Source organism: Micropterus salmoides, unplaced genomic scaffold, assembly GCF_014851395.1.
Source record: "Micropterus salmoides isolate LMB-PRFRI ecotype aquatic unplaced genomic scaffold, ASM1485139v1 Ms_hic_scaffold_7, whole genome shotgun sequence".
NCBI classification, from domain to species: Eukaryota; Metazoa; Chordata; class Actinopteri; order Centrarchiformes; family Centrarchidae; genus Micropterus; species Micropterus salmoides.
In genome coordinates, this window is record NW_024044459.1 from 5,299,150 (window position 1) to 5,319,298 (window position 20,149).

The following is a 20,149-nucleotide window of genomic DNA, read 5'->3' on the forward strand; positions in this document are numbered from 1 at the left end:
TATGCGGACAGAAATAATAATCAAGATAATTTCCTTTATTCTCAGGGGCTACATGCACAGCAATACTTGATGCAGCTCAATGCAATTATGAGAATATCCTGATGAAGTCTCTAGTAAATGCCTTCTTGTTATTAAAAAGATTTCCTCTCCTATTTTAATGCTAACTAAGGCATACTGAGTTAAAAAAGAAGACAGACAATAGCAACATTCGATAACATTTTCACAAAGGGCCTTATGCAGGCTTGGAGCTAAAATCTTCTTAAATAAATTGTGATGGAAATGCATTGTCCAAGAAATAATGACAAAGGCTTGGCACTGCTGGCTCAATTTCAGTGCACTGTACAGCTGATTGAACATTATAGAACATCACATATGTCACAGATAAGGCTGGAATCGGAATCATTTGAAGCAGGCAACTTGTTCGGTAATATTGTGGCCCTGGCCTGGTGTAAAATTCTAGTTTGAAGAAAACAATTTTTTTTACCTAATTATGTGCTCACGTGATGTGAATTTTTAAATAAAGTTATGTTTATTTGCTTAAAAATAATTGACACAAGGAAACCTGGAGCCAGGTAGTATTCAGCAACAGTACTGGTTGTTTTTTTGGTGTCTGGGGAAATAACGGAGCTTTCATGTATAGCTGGTGGTGAGTAGTGGCACAACATCAAATCTCCTAGCATGTTAATGTGGCCATGGTCCTAGACTGCCTGCACAGTTTTCAAAACATTTCCTGGTTGATGTTTTAAACATTTCAGATGGTTCTAACTTTTCAGTATTTTGCTGAATCTTTTGCTTCACAGTTGGATAATAACAATGACAGGTGTTTTTATTAAAATCTTAATCACAGTACTTATGATGCATATGGTGCCAGTCACTTCATCAAAGTGCTGTTTGGACACATTATTAGTCAAGTGTCTATTGGAACTTGGATAAGATGGTACAGCTGTCTAATTTTTATTGCGATCTTTCATGCCTTCTACTCCACTAATATCTATCTGAGACACATGAGCGAGAGACATATGAAAGGAGCTATATGAAAAGAATATTACCAAGGCCTAGACCAATATGGGATCAGGATTTGACTCAACAGTGTTTGCGGTGTCAGTCTCTAAAGCCTGTAATGGAATCTGCCTCACCCTGACGTAAGGAGCTGCAGCCAAAGAATTTCATTAGTCTGTCATTCAGTGGAGAGTTCAAGTGTCCCATGCTGATCACAAGGAATGAAAATCTGCAGGAGAATATCCAGAAAATTGGCAGGTTCAATCTACAGTTACTGGTATCTGCTGTGAAACACCCGGACACAATTATTGAACAGTTATGGAGCATTCAGATCGAACGTGAAGCAAATTTTCTCTTCGCTTTATTGTGGTGTGCTGCAAGGAGAACTTTGCACCTATTTCTATTCTGTGGAATAAGTCAATCACTTCTCAAGGAATTATGTTACAGTCGGCAATGAAGAATAGACCAGCTACGATAGAAAAAGGAAATGTTCAAAATGTAAACATTTTAACCTTAATACTGACAAAGAAATAGTGATACTGTGGTGAAAAATATCTGTGGAAGAGAAGATCCTTATTTTAGACTTTGTGGTAGCTCTTTGTCATTGGCGTCCAAGATTTCACTTTCATAGAAATATATAAGGTCACGTATTGTTGGAGAGCTAGATTTAATTTGCGTATAATATGCAATAGTGACGCCTCTAAAGTTTGTTTCACAATCATTCTGAACAAACCTTAAAGCCGAATTAACTTTTATTAACTTATTGATTTTTTTGGCTGGAAACTCCAAAGCAAAGTCTTCTACTTTACGGAAGCCCGAGGAGGAAATACATTCATACATTTTATTTACTCCATTTACAATCTCAGCGAAATATTTTATTTTCTTGGGATCTCGAGATATTGATGTCATTATCTTGAAATAACAAGTTGTTGTTTTCCAGAGATAACAAAATCATTGAGATAATGAAATCTGAGATAATGACATAATTAATTCGAGAACTCGAGAAAACAATAATTAATTAAATGTGATCCACCGGCAAAGCCAGTGTCAGGCCTTGATTGAAGAGCTATGTGACTGACATTGCTACACTAAATGATGTTTCCTACAGTCATGTAATGTGTGATGCTTGGCAACAGGGTTGATGGATGTGGACTTATCGCCAGGATGCACACACTCCAGCACATGCTTTATTGTGAGCATGTGAAATGGTAACTTCATAATTAATTTGTCGAAGAGGGAGAGAAAAAATGTGGAGATCAAACACGCAACCCAGAGAGTGAGAGTCCCATGCTCCACCAACTTGGCTGAAAAGGCATGCTGACTACCAGTCTCAAATTATCTAATGACTTAAAAATTAGAATTGGCCCAATGCCAAACTTATTTGACGAACCCTGTGTTCACCAGGTAGTTTGTCTACTGTATGGTGCTTTTCACTAAAAACACCTGTCTGCCGCTGTTGGAAATAAAGAGCAGTGTGACTGAACCAAACTGTAAAGTTGCAGATTGCAAAACCAAAACAATGACACTATGGTGATCTGTGGAGCTGCAGTTTCAGATGATAATTCCCTGTGGGTCTTTAACAAAATCTAACACTATTATACATGGGAACCTAATGAAGTTGTTTATTTTCAATAAAAAATAAGATCAATTAGTAATTTGTTAAATAAAATGCTAAAATTAGGACCTCCAGTTTCTGATCAGAATCCTTAAAACCTCCTATCTTCACAAACTTGTGTTTTATGCTACTCACTGTAATGCAAACCAAGAATTCCACCCGATTAAGATTCATGTCAGCCTCAGGAGATTAGTGTGGGTGGGTTTTTCTCAACTACTTCCCCTGAAGTAAACTCCGTCCTATTTCCTATTGTGATAAAACCCTCAGCACTTCCTCGCACGGTTGCCGTGAAAACCTACCTGTCTCACCAAATCTGGCAGATGCTCAGCAGGGGGGCCTGCTGGGAGAGCTGACTGATCCCCTGGGTGCTGGGTGTAAACCGGTACCCTCCCCCCCATATGTCTGAGACAGCGGGGGGAGCCATCACTCACTGGCGCCGCCTCTCTTCCCTAATTGTGATTACTGCGTCCAAACTTGGAGTGTGAGAGAAAATCAGCATCCACCTGACTCTGTCAGGGGGAAACTCTTTATCCTTGTTTGTTCTAAAAGAGGAGACGTGCTTATGCTGTTAGGACTCGCACATTCTCCTTTATGTGATTTTAATTGAGGCAGTTAAGCCTCCCTTGGAGGAATCTGGCTATTAAGCACTCGGAGTTGCACACAAACATGTTTCCGTATAGAATCCTGGTGTTGAGTAGTTATTCATTGAGCAATAGGAAAGAGAGGCTTTGAAAAAATCCTTGACCTTTCTTTCCAGCATCCGCTGAGTGTGAATGTTATCATCGGTGAGCAGCGAGCAGACAAAGCTCTGGCCTTCATACACTGCAGAAGCCATATCATGTGTGTGTGTGTGTGTGTGTGTGTGTGTGTGTGGTATGAGGGTGTGTGCAGGGGCACGGGTGGTAAGTATTTATCTGCATGTACATATTGATGTGTTATTTGTACTGCCTGTATTGGTATTGCATGTACACATGTACATAACGTGACAGCGTTTGTGTATAAGCGTGTGTGGCTTAATGCAAGTATGTTTCACTGTGTGTGTGTGCTGAGGTGTGTGTTTTTAGGTATTATTGCATGTGTGTTGGTGCACATATGTATGTTTGTAGTGTGTTTACAGTGCGTGTCTTTGCATAGTTTAGAGGGCACATGTGTGTGAGTGTATTTGTTGGTGTGTGTGTGTGTGTGCGTGTTGGTTTGTCTGGGTGTGTGAAGCGCGAAGTCCTGACTGAAGCAGATAAACGGCCTCAGTCCACACCTGCCAAGCAGCCCAGTGGGGCTTGTTGGATCTTTGTTGGTGTGTGTGTGTGTTTGTGTGTGTGCGGTCAGGATGGGGTTGCCGGGTGGATGGAGGGGTGAACTTGGCAAACGGGCGGTGACACCTTATCACCCTTCTAGCTTCTCCGCTGCTGCTGCCTCGCCTTACTTTTGCAGAGCGGCGCGTATATCTCGGGCTGCAACATAATGGCCTCTAAAGCCGGGATTGATGTTATCGTTGCCCCGGGGTTGCTTTGTGAGCCAGTTAATGGGGTTGTTAACCGAATGTGGCCCGGACAATACACCTCACACACATACACCCAAACCCTCCTACCGCCATCCTCTATAAACTCCTTCGGGGGAAAGGGAAAGGAGGGGTTATAACTTCTCTTTTTCCTAGAGATGATTTTATTTAGCCTTACCGCATGCTTACTGCCAGGGCTGAGGACTAGGCTGTAAAGGTTTGATTTTTTCTTTTTTTATGTGAAAGAAAGGAGCCCGTTGTCGGTGCTGAGTCAGCGGATTTGGTTTTAATACCTGAGCTGTCACAGGAGTATCGATGCATGCACTAGTGTTTTTATATCCAATTTTGACCCTTGGGAAGGTGCTCGGTGACACTTATCCAAGAAAGTGAAGATGAGAGAAGGGGGGTAGACATACAAAAAAAGGTCTCTGGCTGGAATCGAACCAAGGATGTTGATGGCCTGTCTTCTTCTTTGCTCATTTGGTAGGGCTGCACCTCCATATAGCAACAGAATTACTTGTACTTGCTGAGAAAATAAACCTAACAGAGGTGTAATTTAGACTAATCCTGCTCTAAAACACAAAGTGTAGTGTAGTCCTAATGATTAGAATTAATGTGCTCAATATGTTGTAGTGAAACACGTTTTAGAGATGCTACCTGAAGCACTTGACAAAACAGGGATGAATGTGAAAACATAAACTAAACCCCAACCACCATCCCCCCACTCCCTGCACACACCACTGCTGAATCCAGTTATGGAAAAAAATACTGTGGTGATGACTTTTCACTTGAGCGGGCACACTCGATGTATCAATCTGCATTTAGCTCCCCATCCAGACACAAATGGAGAAACACAAAACCACATTTCCTTGTTCTTTGTTTATGAGCCATTGTAGTTCTAATTGCTGCTGTTTGCCACTATGGAAGTATATTTTCACTTCTGTTCTCGGCATCTCATAACATTGCAAGATGTATCAGTTGTTAGCGGTATGTTTTGGGTTTGTCGGGCTTGATTTCACTTTTTGCTGGCTTGGAACTGGGTGTCATTTCAAGGAGACACGGCTGTGGGTTGAGGCTGTCTCTGGTTACAGAGCTAAGAAGTTGGCACAGGGCCTAATAGGATTGGGAGAAAAAAAGTTTCTCTTTTCTGGGAGGGATAAAAAATTATTTGCTATCAAATATCTTTCCCCCAAAAGATAGGTGAAGTAGACTCTTAAGATGTCTCTATGCACATGCTTGTGTGTGTGTGTCTGTGTGCCTGGGCTCTTGTGTGCAAGTTTTGCTGGTATGTAATATGAATGTGGGCAGATTGGAATGGTGGCTGATTTGGGGATTGATTTTGAACAAAACCTCAGTACTTTAAGTGCTCCGGTTACTGAACAGCAGGTTGAGTTCTCAGAAAAGTACCTGCAGGATTCTAATGTCAGCATTAAGTCCTGGTGTGGAAACCAGCTCTACTTAGGCGAGCTGAGGCAGACGTAATGAGACCCTGATGGAGCATGACGCTAATGTGCTAATGCTGTTCTGAGATCAGAAGTGTAGTGCCCTCAGTTTTGCTTGTAGGATTCTGCTGTGGCTCTTACAGCATGTGGGTGGCACACAAGTGCAGGCAAGCACATGGGCAAGACAGAAAAGACAGAATGATGATTTCTTATTAATAGCCTTTGTCAAATAGGCCTTTCAGAATCAAGATATTTTCCAGTGATGAAGTACAGTAGTTAAAAATGGAAATGATGCATGAACATGGATGTTTTTCCTTAGCTTTTCCTGTTTTTGAAACATCCACTTTTCAGAATATCCGGGGATTTAGTTTTTTGAAAATCCCCAGATCTTTTACAAAAATAAGAATAAAATAAAAGCCCTGGATTCTGATCATGCATTTATGTCCTTGAAAATAATATGACATTGTTGGGTCCTCGGTTCAAGCAGCAGATTGAAAGTTTCTCCAGACTAACGTTACTCAGCATGCCTGCATTTTGACTGAGCGTGCAATGGTTACAGCTTCAGGGATTGTCAGTGTTGGCATCTGGTGGAAGCAGCTACGGATATTAGAAATAAAAGGGATTTTGAAGGCAATGAGGCACACTGAGGAAAGAGGAGGTTGAGGAGTTATCTTCTGTTACTATCGCCTCATTTTCAAGCTCAGGTTGGTGAAGGGGGCTCTGTAGTTAGGTAAAGTTAGCTAGTTTTCTAGCTAGCCTGCACTCACTGTCATATTAGATGTGGAACATGTGCCAAAGTACAAAGTACGAGATCATGTTCCTTGGTCATTTTTGGTTAAGGACATGTTATGGACATTTGAAGACACTACACAGACTAGTTAAGGCCCTTTCAGATAGGAAGCGATTTGCACTATGTTGAACTGTGAGCGATGGAGCATAATCTTTATGTGTGATATCTCCAGTCTTTGTATGTCTCAGCTCATCTTCGGGTTTGTCCTTAACTTTAAGCAACATGCTGACTAAGAATTTCCCTTCAGGTGCCAGCAACAGATGAGGAAAGGCGGTCTGTAAAAATTATTCTTTGTAATATTTATTGTTTGACTACCTCCGGCGTTGTAATTAGCTGTGCTGCTGCCGCCACTTGACACACTTAGATCGCAAACATTACAATTAGCTATTTGACTGCTTTCTGTCTGCAGTTAGGTTGCAGATTGCTGATGTGACTGCTACCCAGATGCTTTGAAAATATGCATCCTTTTTTTACATGAATGCAGAGAAATTCAAATAAATTATAAATGGTTGGACTGTAATCTGACTTCAGCATGTAGAAGTGTGTAGACTACAAGTGAGTAAACATAATTGGATTGCTGCTGATAAAGAGTGTACATGTTTAGGTTATGCACCATGAGCCGTATGCAGGACATATACTGTATTTTATGAATTAGAAATCATCTGTAGAAACACATAATGTATCCTGTGGCAACATGTTAACCTCTTGATGAATAAAGCCACTGTGATTAACTTTATGAGCATGCAGGCACACAGTGCAGTAGACCATTGCAACCAGTGGAGATAAGAGCATCTGTCCGTCGACTGTGTTGAGTATGCATCTGTAATTGGGATCTGCACAGCTCCTGAAAGCCATCAAAAATGACATGGCACACAGAGAAACATGCTGATAAGAATGTGTTTAACATATACAAACAGAATGGGATTTGATGGAGGATGGGAGTGTCACAGCAGGGGCCTTGGTATCATATTGACTATATGATCATATAATTTGCATATTTATGTCATAAATTCTTTGGCTGATATACCCACAGGCACAGAAACTAATACTTTTCTTACTGGATGGAAAAAATTGCATCTGTTCTTTTCAGTCTTTCTTTGAAACCAGTCAGAAAGGTTTATCGAGTAGAAAAGAAACTCTGGTCGATGGTCTGTACCTGTCAGCCGCCCTCAAATTTTATTGCAGTTGGCTGGATGGTTAGCACCAATCTCATGCCCTGACCCCAAAATATGGTGTACAAACAGTTGAAGGTGCCATGAAAGCGCTACACTCATTCATTTACATACGCTTAGGATAAAATGATAAAATGGCACCAGAGTGATGTTAACAGAACTGATGGATCCTACACATGTCACTGCTGACGTTTTTGAAGCTAGTGAACAGGCTAATGGCCAGCACAGTGGTGGCACAGTGGTGGTGTTTTTCTTTGGAATTGTTGTTGTCCATCCATCCATCCATCATCAACCGCTTATCCTGCGTACAGCTAGCTGGAGCCAATCCCAGCTGACAGTGGGCGAAAGGCGGGGTACACCCCGGACAGGTCGACCAGTCCATCGGAGGGCGAATTACTGTTGTGTTATTGTAAAAATAAAGTTTATTCAATTTAATACATCACTATGGAAGACACAACACTGAAGGAATCCTCAATACAACTCTATAAGGAAAGCCCTTAACACCAAAGAAAGCCAACTGTCTGCTTTAAAAAGCCGAGCCGGGAAACATATTAAGCCAATCCTGTGATTCCCCTGACGTAAGGATCAAATACACATGCACCCATGTAATCGGTGGGGAAAACGCTTTTTAAACCTTTTTTGGGGGCAAAGTCATCAACCATTTTCAGCTTTTACTGCTGATTCTATACATGCAGGTTTTACGTCCCAGTGACCATTGAAAGTTGTGGCTCTCACGCCGTTTATTTGACCCCACCGAACAACATGCATGCAGCGATATTGCACGAATACAATATCATCAAATAACAATGACCAGGAATTTTAAATCAGTTTATGCCTAGAGGACCTATTTCACACCTTCTGAACACTTCTAGACACAATATACTGTCGATTAGCGGCACCCACATTCAACCATTCCATTAAAAGCCATTATCTAGCACATTAAACAAATAGCACTGAGAATATCCAGTTGTGGAAATTTAGCACAACAATAAGCCATGCTAAGCTTCTGTAAGCACACAAATCTATAGCCAGCCTGAAGTACCAGTGAACTGTCCAAGCAGCCACTGTAACGTCTTCAACAAAACCTCCATAAATATTTAAAACTAAACATTTCAGCCAATATAAGCATGATATACAGTACTGTAGTTTCAATGAATATTAGCACAAGCAGATACAGAATTTATATTATATCATACACTGTATGATATAACATGATATAAATTGAAGGGAAAGATTATGCGAGAAAGAAGGCGTACGATAAAAACAATACATATACTGTATACAAAGTAGATGTAATGTATGCAGGTTTCTAAAGTTTCTATGTTTTTAAAGTTATAACAGAAATTAGTGTTGAGTTTAAACTGTTACTGTTACTTTTCATCCATACAATAAACAACAATAAATAAATCCAGTATATACAATAAGTTACAGGCCTAAAAAGAAGTGAAGATCAATGTAAATGTAATGTGAGTCCAGAAACATTTAACAATATTTAACAATACAACAACACATAATAAGAGATCTTAGATATATGTGCACGTGTATCGCACTCGCCCAAAGTGCGCATATTTGTTTGTATGTGTATGTATTGTATCCACTCAGTGTTCAACGACGTATGTCTGTTAAAAACCAAAAGTTCTGTCAGTGTTTTAATTTCAGATGGTAATGCATTCCACAAATGTATTCCTCTTACTGAAAACAATCAAATGTTGTCCTGCTATACAGTTTCCACTTACTGTGCCTCTAGTTCTGATTTCCCTATTTTGTTTTTCTGCCAGTATTTCTGGCACGAGATTGTTGACACACTTTGTAGATTGTAGAAATTAAAAATTTTCAAAATTGTCAAAACTCAATATATTATGCGTCTGTAGAATGAGGCAGTGGTGCCATCTTACAGATTTGTGATCCATTACCTTTAATGACCTCTATCCATCCATCGTCAACCGCTTATCCTGCGTACAGGGTCGCGGGGGGCTGGAGCCAATCCCAGCTGACATTGGGCGAAAGGCGGGGTACACCCCGGACAGGTCACCAGTCCATCGCAGGGCCACACAGTCCATCAACCAGGGCCACACATAGACAAACAACCACTCACACTCACTCACTCCCAATTTTGGGGACACCAACTAACCTAGCCCGCATGTCTTTGGATGGTGGGAGGAAGCTGGAACACCCGAAGAGAAACCACGCGGACACGGGGAGAGCACTCCAGCACAGAAAGGCAGGGGCAACCGGGGTTTGAACCCACGACCTTCTTGCTTTAATGACCTAATGGGTGTAATTGTTACTATACAATGCAATAAAAGAGAAAATATCATGGTGTGCATTAACTGCTGTGCTGCCTCAAGGGCCATACAGTGTCTCTGGAAGCAGTTTAAGTTTGTCTTGACTATTCTGCACAATCTCTTTACATGTCTGTCAAACATCTCGCTCTGTTTCTGTCTCTGATATTTGTAGATTTCAATCAACCTTTTAATTGACCCTTTATGCAACTAGTCTGCCAACTTAAACAACAAATTAGATTTTCGAGCTGCTACTGGCTTCTCTACTGCAAGAGGTTGCTTTTTCAAATGTAGGTAACTTCAAGTGTATGTATAAACCACGGCTAACTTTTTTTTCCTGATAAGAATTGTCCTCTTTTGTTATGTGGAGGAATCCATTTAGCTAAGCTTCTCTCCCATACCAAGTCTGACAGAATACCTTTAAACCAATTTACTACTTTACAATAGTTTTTCTTCCATTTCTGCTCAAATTGATTTGTTAGCAGAATCTCTTTTCTGTTGGCAGCCATATTTGCTCAAAATCAATGTAACACCAAAAATGATTACATTGAAAAGAAAACTTGTCTGCTGTTTTTGAGTTTTCCTCAACACCATCTTTGCGCACATCTTTGAGCTATCGGCTGAGAATAGATGAATTTAGAAATCAGTTAAAAGCATATTTGCATCACCTAAGCATAAGCCATCCTAGTTCCAAATGGAAAGGAAGAAAAGAAATACAGGGGGAAGAAATTGAATAAAATTCTATTGTATTCTGTTTGACAGTAAAGTTGAACTGAAATTTGCAGCAGACATTTTAGTGGAAAAAACATCAAACCTCCGGGTGGACGTTTCCCAGAAAGTGGAGGTGTGTCGTCCTCTTACCTTAGCATTCCACACATACTCCAACCATAACGAGTTACCTACTACAAAAAATGTAGTAGGTGCTCAAATCACAAATGGGACTAAGCAAAGGCTAATAACATCAGTCTCCAACGGGTTAACTGCTTGTGGCGCCACTGGAATATTTTATCTAAAGAGTTTGTACTCACTCACACAGATAAGACAATATTAAACAGAAATGTTACCATTTGATGTATTGTACCATAGTTAGTTTGAAGGGTACTTTATGTGTTTGGAAACCTGGGCCCTATTTTTAAATATTTCGGGGTCGAAATGACAAGTCGACACAAAAACATTTGGAATCCGTGCAGTAGATGGCTTCAGTTCTTCTGTTGATCTACAGTCTCCTGGAAGGTCACAATTAAAACATACACACAGTGACAGAACAGCGGTAAACAAACAGAACACATAATACAGCATAATACAAAGTTACACACACACACACACACACACACACACACACACACACATGTCAGCAACAAGTATGTTAGACAAATTAAAAGTAATGATATTTGTATAAAAAACAATCTTTTTGGTTGTTACAGGTTTTTAGATTTTAGACTTCAATACCTTTTTTGACACTACAAAGGCATCGAATGCCCCAACAATATTCTTCTTATATCCTTAAAGCACAGATAATCTCCTCTATCTGTTCAGATATTTGCTGGGTGTTGAAAACATTGGCAAAAAACCCCAAACAATTTTAAATTGTTTTCTTTTTTCATTAAAAATTTTCCTAGAATGTGTCTAGTATCACTTACATGCCAAATGATGACATTTCAGACTGAGCGCCAAGCAGAAAGAGAGGGTTTAAAGGGTTAATATAGGCCTTTGTTTTGCGTGTTATTCTAAACATGTATTTCAATGCAACATCACATTTAAATGGTGGTAGGGCCTTTCAAGTGAGGGAGACAAAGTTTAATTCCCTTTCTGCTTCAGAGCCAGTGGACCAGATTTTAGGTTTGCCAGTACATTGGGCAGATATTGCCATTTTCTAAAAAGTCTAAAATTGATCTATGGGACAGCACCCCATTCCTATTTTACCTTTATTGGATGGTTAACAGAAGAGAACCAGAGGAAGAGAGAGAAAGATGACATGGGGCAAAAGTTTTCTTCTGAACTGAAACTTCTTAAGCAGAAATGATCCTGAACGCAACATTTTAATGAAGTTCTTGTCATCCACATCCAAGTTAATAAGCTAGCAAAGCTACTGAAGCAACCCTCCCCTCTTCTCCAGATCTCAGAACAGCCAAAACTTCTTCTTCTTTCCAGTCTTTCTCTCAGTGATTTAGACTTTTGTGGATGGATTATCAAGTAACTGCAAAGCACAAGGAGGGGATTGAGGAGGAGAACAGATCAAGTGGTTTACTCTAATGAGCCCTGTCAGCAGTATTCTGCCTACAAACAAATAGGGTTGACAGATGACACAGTGGCAGCACTCGTCTCTCCGGCGAACCACCTGTCGGCGCCGGTTGGACTCTAGGAAATGCGTTGCTCTGTCGAGAAAGCTTACCGCCGCCTCTTGCCTCTCTCCATCAGTCTGTCTGTCTTCTCTCTCCTCTTCTTCTTCTTTTTCTTCTTCTTCTCTAAAACACAGGCTTTCACTTTTTAGGGCATCATGAAAAAGTCATTAGTCATTGTTTTCTCCGATGTCTCTCTTCCCACACATACATTGTCACTTGCCTTCTCTCTGCTGCTGCTCAGGAAATTATGAATTATGCGTGTCTCACTCTCTACAGGGGCTGCAACTGGGAAGCACCAACCATAAAGCTGCTGTTTTGTTGATTCCTCTTCTTAAATGTGGCCTTTCTTTCTCCAGGCCCGTCAATCACGATTTAAACTACGCTGGTCAACAAATACACTGCAGTGCACCATCCTGAGACGAGTCACCTAATTTGTACCAGCGTTTGCCAACTTGTCAGCCGTGTTTGGTGTGACAAAAAGGAAGAATCCCATTTTTCTGTTGTCATTTATAGCCGCCACAGTGGAGACCGCCCGCCACCAAATGTTCTCCATTTCTTAATTTTAAGGTGAAAGCCAGCATGAATCCATTGGCATAGCCCTGCTGTCATTCACTCGCGTTTAATTGGTATTCATTCGGAAGTCTGCTCAGCGCTTCGCAAGCTGTGCAGCCGCAGTATGAGGCTGTTAGACTTTAGTAAGAGCATGTCAGATTAAAGTGTTATTTATCAGAGTGTGGTGCACAAGAGCCAGAAGAGTCAGGGGTTGAAGGGTTTGGTTATTGGTCTTTTGCAATCCCCAGCACATTGCTTTTAATCCAGCTGTGGGTTTAAGGCCTGCAGGCTGCGGAAGGCTCTGTGGAGCAGAGAGAAAACACATGTGACAGGCCCTAAACCTATGATTCAGATTAAAACCGGGAGCTGTATATCCATCTGAAGCTATATGATAGGGTGACGAACATTTCCAACTGGGGGCTTGCAGCTTGATGCCTTAGAGGATTTTCAAATAGAGTGTTTTTTTCTTCTTCTTTAGTGCATTAAATAGAATAAGAGCATTATTCACAAGCCTTTTGTATTACATAATATGGTTTATTGTCCTTGTGTCGCTTGCACAGCGAGCCTACATATGCTATTTGAAGTGGTTAAGTGTAGTCCAAATTATTAATGCTAATTCTGCGACAGCTGATTTAGCTTTCCTCTTGTTAGCAGCATTGAGAGCTCAAAACATACACTGGAGGCCCCCGGGGGACTGTGTTTCTGCCAATTTCCTTAGTGATGCTCTCAGAGCTCAGCAGAGTGGGGGAGAATGCACTGATTTAGGAAGTGTGTCAGCCTTTCCTAAGAACTTACGCAGAACTAATCCTGTAAAGCCCATCGCTCACTGACGCAAGCCATATCGAGGTATTGATTAAGGATTCTATTTATGCAGGGCTTTCCTCTTTCAGTTTTCACCATTAACAGTAGTTCTGCACGTGCTTAAAACAATGGCCTTAATCCAGCCTGTAATCTGACCCAAGTGAACCCGACTGGTACAACCAAAATTGAAACCCCCAATGACTGAGGAATGGTAACACTGCTCTACCACTTTAACCAAAACCGTAATATCTACTTATAAGTCAGTCACAGCCTGACCAACGTGGCATGTCAACTCAGTCTTTCTCAACTGAATTTAATGGTTCCAAAACAGTGTAATCGGAACAGAACTATGTATGGCATTGCAATTTGTACATGCTGTCACAACAATGTCATTCAAGCTAATCAAGCTAATGCGATGTATTTGGACCAAGCCTGACCCTGACAGAGCTAACCAAATCCGAACCCGATCCGAATCTTTACATAACAAAACAAAACGGCCCAAACCCAGCATCCTAAAGTATCACGTTCCAGATTGGGTGTGGGCTGTTTTAGTAGGAGATTCTAACTACAGACATCTTACATGTTTTGTGTGTATAGTTTTTAACTATAGTCTATCCCCTCTGTTGTCCCAGGGCTGAGGGTGCGTGAGGTGATGATCAACGTGTCCCGTCAGCAGGTGGAGGATTTCCACGGCCCAGAGGACTACTGGTGTCTCTGTGTGGCCTGGAGCCACCTGGGCACTTCCAAGAGTCGCAAGGCTACTGTCCGCATCGCCTGTGAGTATGGAAACACCTCAGTGATCAGTACCTAGCCGCTGTGTCACAATGCTCCGTGTAGCCAGTTTGGCGATATGTAAAACTAGTACCTGAGACATATGTGTACTCATTTATCTGTGGTGCTAATTAAATATATTAACACCAAGACAGATATGATAAATTTGCTAGATACAGTAGGCTTAGGTTGTTTTCACATTGAACTTACAGACCAACTGAAATTAAATGGCATGTTTTTTTTCTGCTACGATATGCACATCTGCTCTATAAATGTCCTGTTAATGTCTTGTTTAGCATAAAGCATAATTTTTAATATCAAACACCGGCTTACCCACTTAGCAGGTCAGAGAGAAAAGGTGCGTGTCTGATTCATACCCATCCTTTCAACAATACACATGTTAAAATAGAATGAAATCATTTTGACGTGATTATGGACTGTAAAAAGGGATGACTCTGTGTTTGTTCTTTTTTTACAGTTCATTTATAGGCAGGTGAGAATTTCCATTCAACCCCTCACAAAATGTTACAGGGGTTATTAGACAATGAATTAAATAAATAGACAAATCCACCTGATTACTGCTTGTATCCAGCTGTTCCTTGTGACCACCAGAGCAGAAGATAAATATTAAAAATAGATAGATAAAAGAAGATAAAAGCAAATAAAAAACAAAACCTTCAAATTCTACTGTACAATTACTATTACTTTAAACCCACTAACAAACTGTATACACCTTTTTTTAAATTTCTTTGGTCTGGACCAAACTGTATAAACACAGCAAGGTGACATAATCTTCAAGGAAAGACTTATCAGTGGTGAAATAATCAATTCTCAGAAACTAACGCTGTCAAATAAAGTTTAGACACAACCAGCTATTCATACCAAGTGTTGTCCAAACCCAGTAGACCTATGGCTGCCAGACAGTGTTATATCTAAAAGCCCTCCTCTGTTGAATGTAGTGTTTTTACTTGATTATTTATATCGAGAAAGCTGACAGAAATCACTTACCTTTAAACTTCAAGAAAGCAAAGGAGTCTTTCCTAGTCCTTTGAAGAGAGGAAAAATGTGAGTTCAAAGATGATGTGATGTCAAAGTCTTTATCTACTAGGATTTGCACATCATTGTGTTTGCACTTACTTTGCACTTACCTACTTGTCAGCTGAACTGGGGTTCTGAGGCACTGTTATAGAGTTTCCTTCCTGGTTTTACATCCCTTATATGCAGGGATCTCTCGCGATCCTAGGGTACATGGAACCCATTTATAGACCATGTTGAAATTTCAAAGGCACATTCCTACTTTTCAAAAAGGCTGACATTTAAAGGTTTTCAGTGGATAGCAGCAGCACAATAGCCTATCAAAGGCAGATATTGTAGAATAGGATCCATCACGACTGTATGCACATAAAAGGGGAGGATGATCAGAGCAACCTTTGTGCACTTCCTCCATCTAGTGTATCCTCCAAACCACCTTGTCAACAGATTACCTAGCACAGGGCCATGGGATCCTCTCTATCCTATATGGGCTGCAGCGGGTTTTGAAGGTCGCGGCGTGCAGAGCCGGAGTGTTAGTTGCTGAAGAGGATTGAGGCCAGCCTGACCGTAACACTTGACACCTGACAGCTGCCTCTTATCTCCCCACACAGACCTGAGGAAAAACTTTGAACAGGACCCCCAGGGGAAGGAGGTGCCAATCAACGGCATGATCGTTCTGCACTGTCGCCCTCCAGAGGGAGTGCCTGTGGCGGAGGTAAGGCTGCTGCTCCTCGCCCCTCCTCTCCCAAAAGATACTCCCACTGAGCAGAGAAGATCTGTATCAGAGGGGCCGTCTTTATTTTGCCCAAGTAACTCTCCACCGATTCTACCTCAGCTCTGCTTTCTCTGACCTTTAAAAGGTTTATATACGTGTGTTGGAGACCACCGATAACTGCACCTAAACATTTAGAGAGCGTTGTTGGTTCTAAAGTGAGGTAACCAACTGAGATGAAGAGGATTCTTCGGTGGAGGTGTCTGTACTGGATTCTGTAGTTTGATCCATAAGCAGCTCCTACTGTGTGTTGGCGAAGACATAAAAGCCATGAAAGGGAATCTCATCATTGTGTCTGTTGGTTGCAACATACTGTGGATACATTGCATCATTCCATCTAATACATTGTCTACGAAAGATACCAGATATCATTTGCTAGTCTGGAGTCTTGGTTGCTTATTGAGTTCATTTACATGCACACGAGTATCCCAGTTTGTCATTTCTCGGTGTGGATCATATATGGAATGATGTGTCACGAGAAACCTCCCTGTATACATGACTCAGCTGAGAATTAAAACTGGCTGTTCAAGATTCTGATGCGTTTACCACTGGATTTAACTTCTAAATCTGATCATCGGCAGTGGAGGATAAGAGCAAAGATATAGTTCACCCTTTGTATGGTAGTGCGGAGTTTGTATTGTGAACTTTTAATTTAAATGTACTGCTATATACACAAAAGTGCAATAACATGTGGTTTGCAAACACTCAAGGTGCTTTTTACCAGCAGTTTTCCCTTTACACAGTAGCGATAAAAAAGTTTTCTTTAATGTAAACATTAAACCAAAGCTATTTGCCACTGCCAGGGCATTACTTTTTAGTCCACAGCCACGATCATAACATCATAACAAGCACTTTCTGAGCAACAGGTTAACATTTATAAATGTGTTTGATTTATTTTCTGAACAGGTTTCAGCAGAAACATTTTTCTTTTATCAGGGAGCAGCAAACAGTCTATGTTCAGTAGCAAGTGTCCCTGTCAGAGTGAGGTGAAGTGGGCGCCTCACGCACACGCCCGTCCGCTGTCAAAGTTGAGTTGTCTTGGACTTTTTGTATGTGATGCACAGAGCGCCTGCTGTTCACTCGCGGAGCGTTGTGTCCCTGTCTGAAATCACCTGAGGAGCGCGGAGCAACCCCGCGGGGTCAAGTGACTACGGAATGTTCCTAAGACCGACATCTTCCCCAATCCTAACCAGCATGCAGTGTGTAGCTATCCACTTCGCTATGGCATTTGATCACTTGTCTTGCTTTTATTTATCTACTTCTCCCACACGCTGCATCCACTGTAGTCTGCCGAAGCCTCCCTCCGCTGCTTGTTTGGGTGGGTGATTTGCAGGCTGATCAGCATCCCACCCTGCCTGTGACCCATGGTTTGACTGTATGTGTATTCAGAGCCAGTGAAACTTTTCAAAATAATAATAATAAAAACTTAACGTGCGATAAAATCATTGTCGCCTTTAATTAATTAATGTGTTAAGGCGATAATAATGCGTTAACGTGCCCAGCCCTAGTTTTTACATGTAAAATGATCTCAAATGGAAATAACAATTGAGTGCAGTTCTAATTTGCTAACCAAGCATCTCTGTTTGGAATGGAAATCAATTGAACTATCCAAAGCAGGATGAATGCACGTTCGGTAGACCCACAACATTCACACACTTCTTCAGTAAAAAACGGCTATAAGATGTTTACATGCACAAATACTCCAAAAAACCTGACCATAACTGGCATATTAATGTGAACACAGTCATCGTTAAAGAGCATAATGTTTGCATGTATCGTGGTGATCTGTATGGGACAGCTCCTATTGTATTGTTCTAACGCAATAATAGGGTTTTCCATAGTAGGGGAATAGTCACCAAGGTTATTATAGTTTTGGGTTTTTCCTTATCCAACGAAGGTTAAAGTCAAGGGCAACTGGACTTGGTTGAAGATACTGGAAGACGTTTCGTCCCTCAAAGGACTTCATCAGTTCTGACTGACTGGCAGGGAAACTCAGCTATTTAACCTCAGTGGGGTCGTTTGCCAGGGTCATCGATACTTAGTCGTTAGGACTACCGGTGGCCAAGACTGAACGACCATCGTTGGCATCTTCACCTGAGAATGCGTGTTGTTGAGTTTCCTGAGAAGAGATGAAAGGACAGCATTGTAAGTGGGGGATAAGTGGTGGCGTAGACCCCCTCCTCTGTTCAATGACGGTTTCTCAACGCGGGTGTAGATGGGCTTCCTTGACACCTCTTTCAAACCATCCATCTTCTCTGTCTAAAATGTGCACCTGGTGGTCCTCAAACGAGTGTCCTCTGTCCTTCAGATGTAAGTAGACTGCAGCGTCTTGACCTGAGGAGTTGGCCCTTCTGTGTTGAGCCATGCGTTTGTGTAGTGGTTGTTTAGTCTCCCCAATATAACCACTAAACCACTACACAAACGCATGGCTCAACACAGAGTTTAGACAGTCATTAAAGCAACCAGGAGCACTAACGAACCAGCAGTATCGATGACCCTGGCAAACGACCCCACTGAGGTTAAATAGCTGAGTTTCCCTGCCAGTCAGTCAGAACTGAAGAAGTCCTGAGGGACGAAACATCTTCCAGTATCTCCAACCAAGTCCAGTTGCCCTTGACTTTAACCTTCGTTGGATAACTATGACCTGGATGACTGAGAATCTTCATAGGTTTTTCCTTAGTTTTTATTTTTGCACCGCTGAACTGCTAGTCCGGCAACGCCAGTTCCCCTGTCTTCATATCCACTCGAAATATAGGCTTTTTTAGGTCCTATGAAATAAATAAATAAAAAAGCGAAAACTAAGGACATTTACTCTTATATTTTAGATTATTTTAGTTAATTTTGCAAACCTACAATACACTTTTAGTTAGTTATCGTTTTTTTGGAAAGCCTCGTTTTTATTTTTAAATATTTTTTCACATCTAGTTTCTGCCTTTTTGCCCGTGGAAAGCTTTTAATTTGAAGCAGCAACAGCAGGAAAGTTTCTGTTTGCATCAGCAGTACTGAACACAGATCCAATGTCTCCAAAGCGATCAGTAAAGTGAGAGTAGTTACCGTGTTGCACTTTTCATGTGGAGCAGGTCTAGACCATACTCCCATCCTCTTAAAGTAAAAACAAGAACACAGGATGAAACCAACTAAAACTTAGATGTGAATTGTTCTAATTGCTTTTGGCATTTAAATCACGCCTGGTGGCAACTTAAATGGTGGCTCCCAGTGAGACGGAGAACAGATGTTTCTCACTGTGTGATCACCCTGAGAGACTCACTTGTGGGGCAAATATAGCATTTAAATGTCTCTGTGAAAAGATGTCGCCATATGCACATTCCTAAATTTCTAAATGCTGTCTCATTCTATATTTGGCCCGGTGATAATCAGTATGAACAATGGATGAGTAATTGATGTGTGCACAGAACATTTATAAGTAGAGGTCAACCGTGTGCTATATAAATGATTCAACATAGAAATGGAGGAATGATGTGATTCCAGTGCCACAGAGTCCTCAGTGGGGATAAAAATAGTTGAATCTGAGTGGTACAGACCGAATCACAGCCTCCCATCTAGTCCTTTGTCAACACAAATGAGCCCAGCCATAAGAGGTGGGAGTGAATAATGTAGAGAAAGCGCATGGTGGATATTCTCAGCCCAGTCGATATCAGCGCACCTCGTCCATAAAATATTGAGATGGCATCCATGAGTGTGGTGGTGTAAGGTTTCAGAGTGCAGCTGCAGGATGGATGCTACTGTAGCAAACACGGCGCACTCCCAATAGAATGTGTAGGCCTGCGGTTTTGGAGTGCAGCCTAAACACTGTGCCTCTGAATGGTGTGTTTGGAAATCATCCTCGTCAGCAAGGATGTCAGGATAAGCTAATGAGTCTCCAGTCACTCACAGTGGAATCATTTTGTATCATGTGGTTACAAGAGTTTATTTAAGCAAGAGTCAGACACTTGGCAGGAATGTCTCCTTGACTCGGGAGGTCTTTATTTGCATGAGAGAAATGCCACAGTAGATATATTTCTAGCAACACTGCAGTTTGCGGCCATTCTTTCCATCCAGTTACTTGTCCCATTAGGCTGTT

At 41.3% G+C, this 20,149-nt stretch overlaps 1 protein-coding gene across 4 annotated transcripts in view; it reads left to right on the forward strand.

Moving 5' to 3' along the window:
- The window catches only part of unc5db (unc-5 netrin receptor Db), a 191,026-nt gene that overhangs the window by 98,620 nt on the left and 72,257 nt on the right, over window positions 1-20,149 (forward strand). For all 4 annotated transcript variants that reach the window (XM_038703670.1, XM_038703669.1, XM_038703668.1 and 1 more), the window contains exons 3-4: window positions 14,126-14,269; window positions 15,908-16,011. In XM_038703670.1, the coding sequence (XP_038559598.1) occupies window positions 14,126-14,269; window positions 15,908-16,011 (248 nt within the window). The remainder of the gene's footprint in view (window positions 1-14,125; window positions 14,270-15,907; window positions 16,012-20,149) is intronic.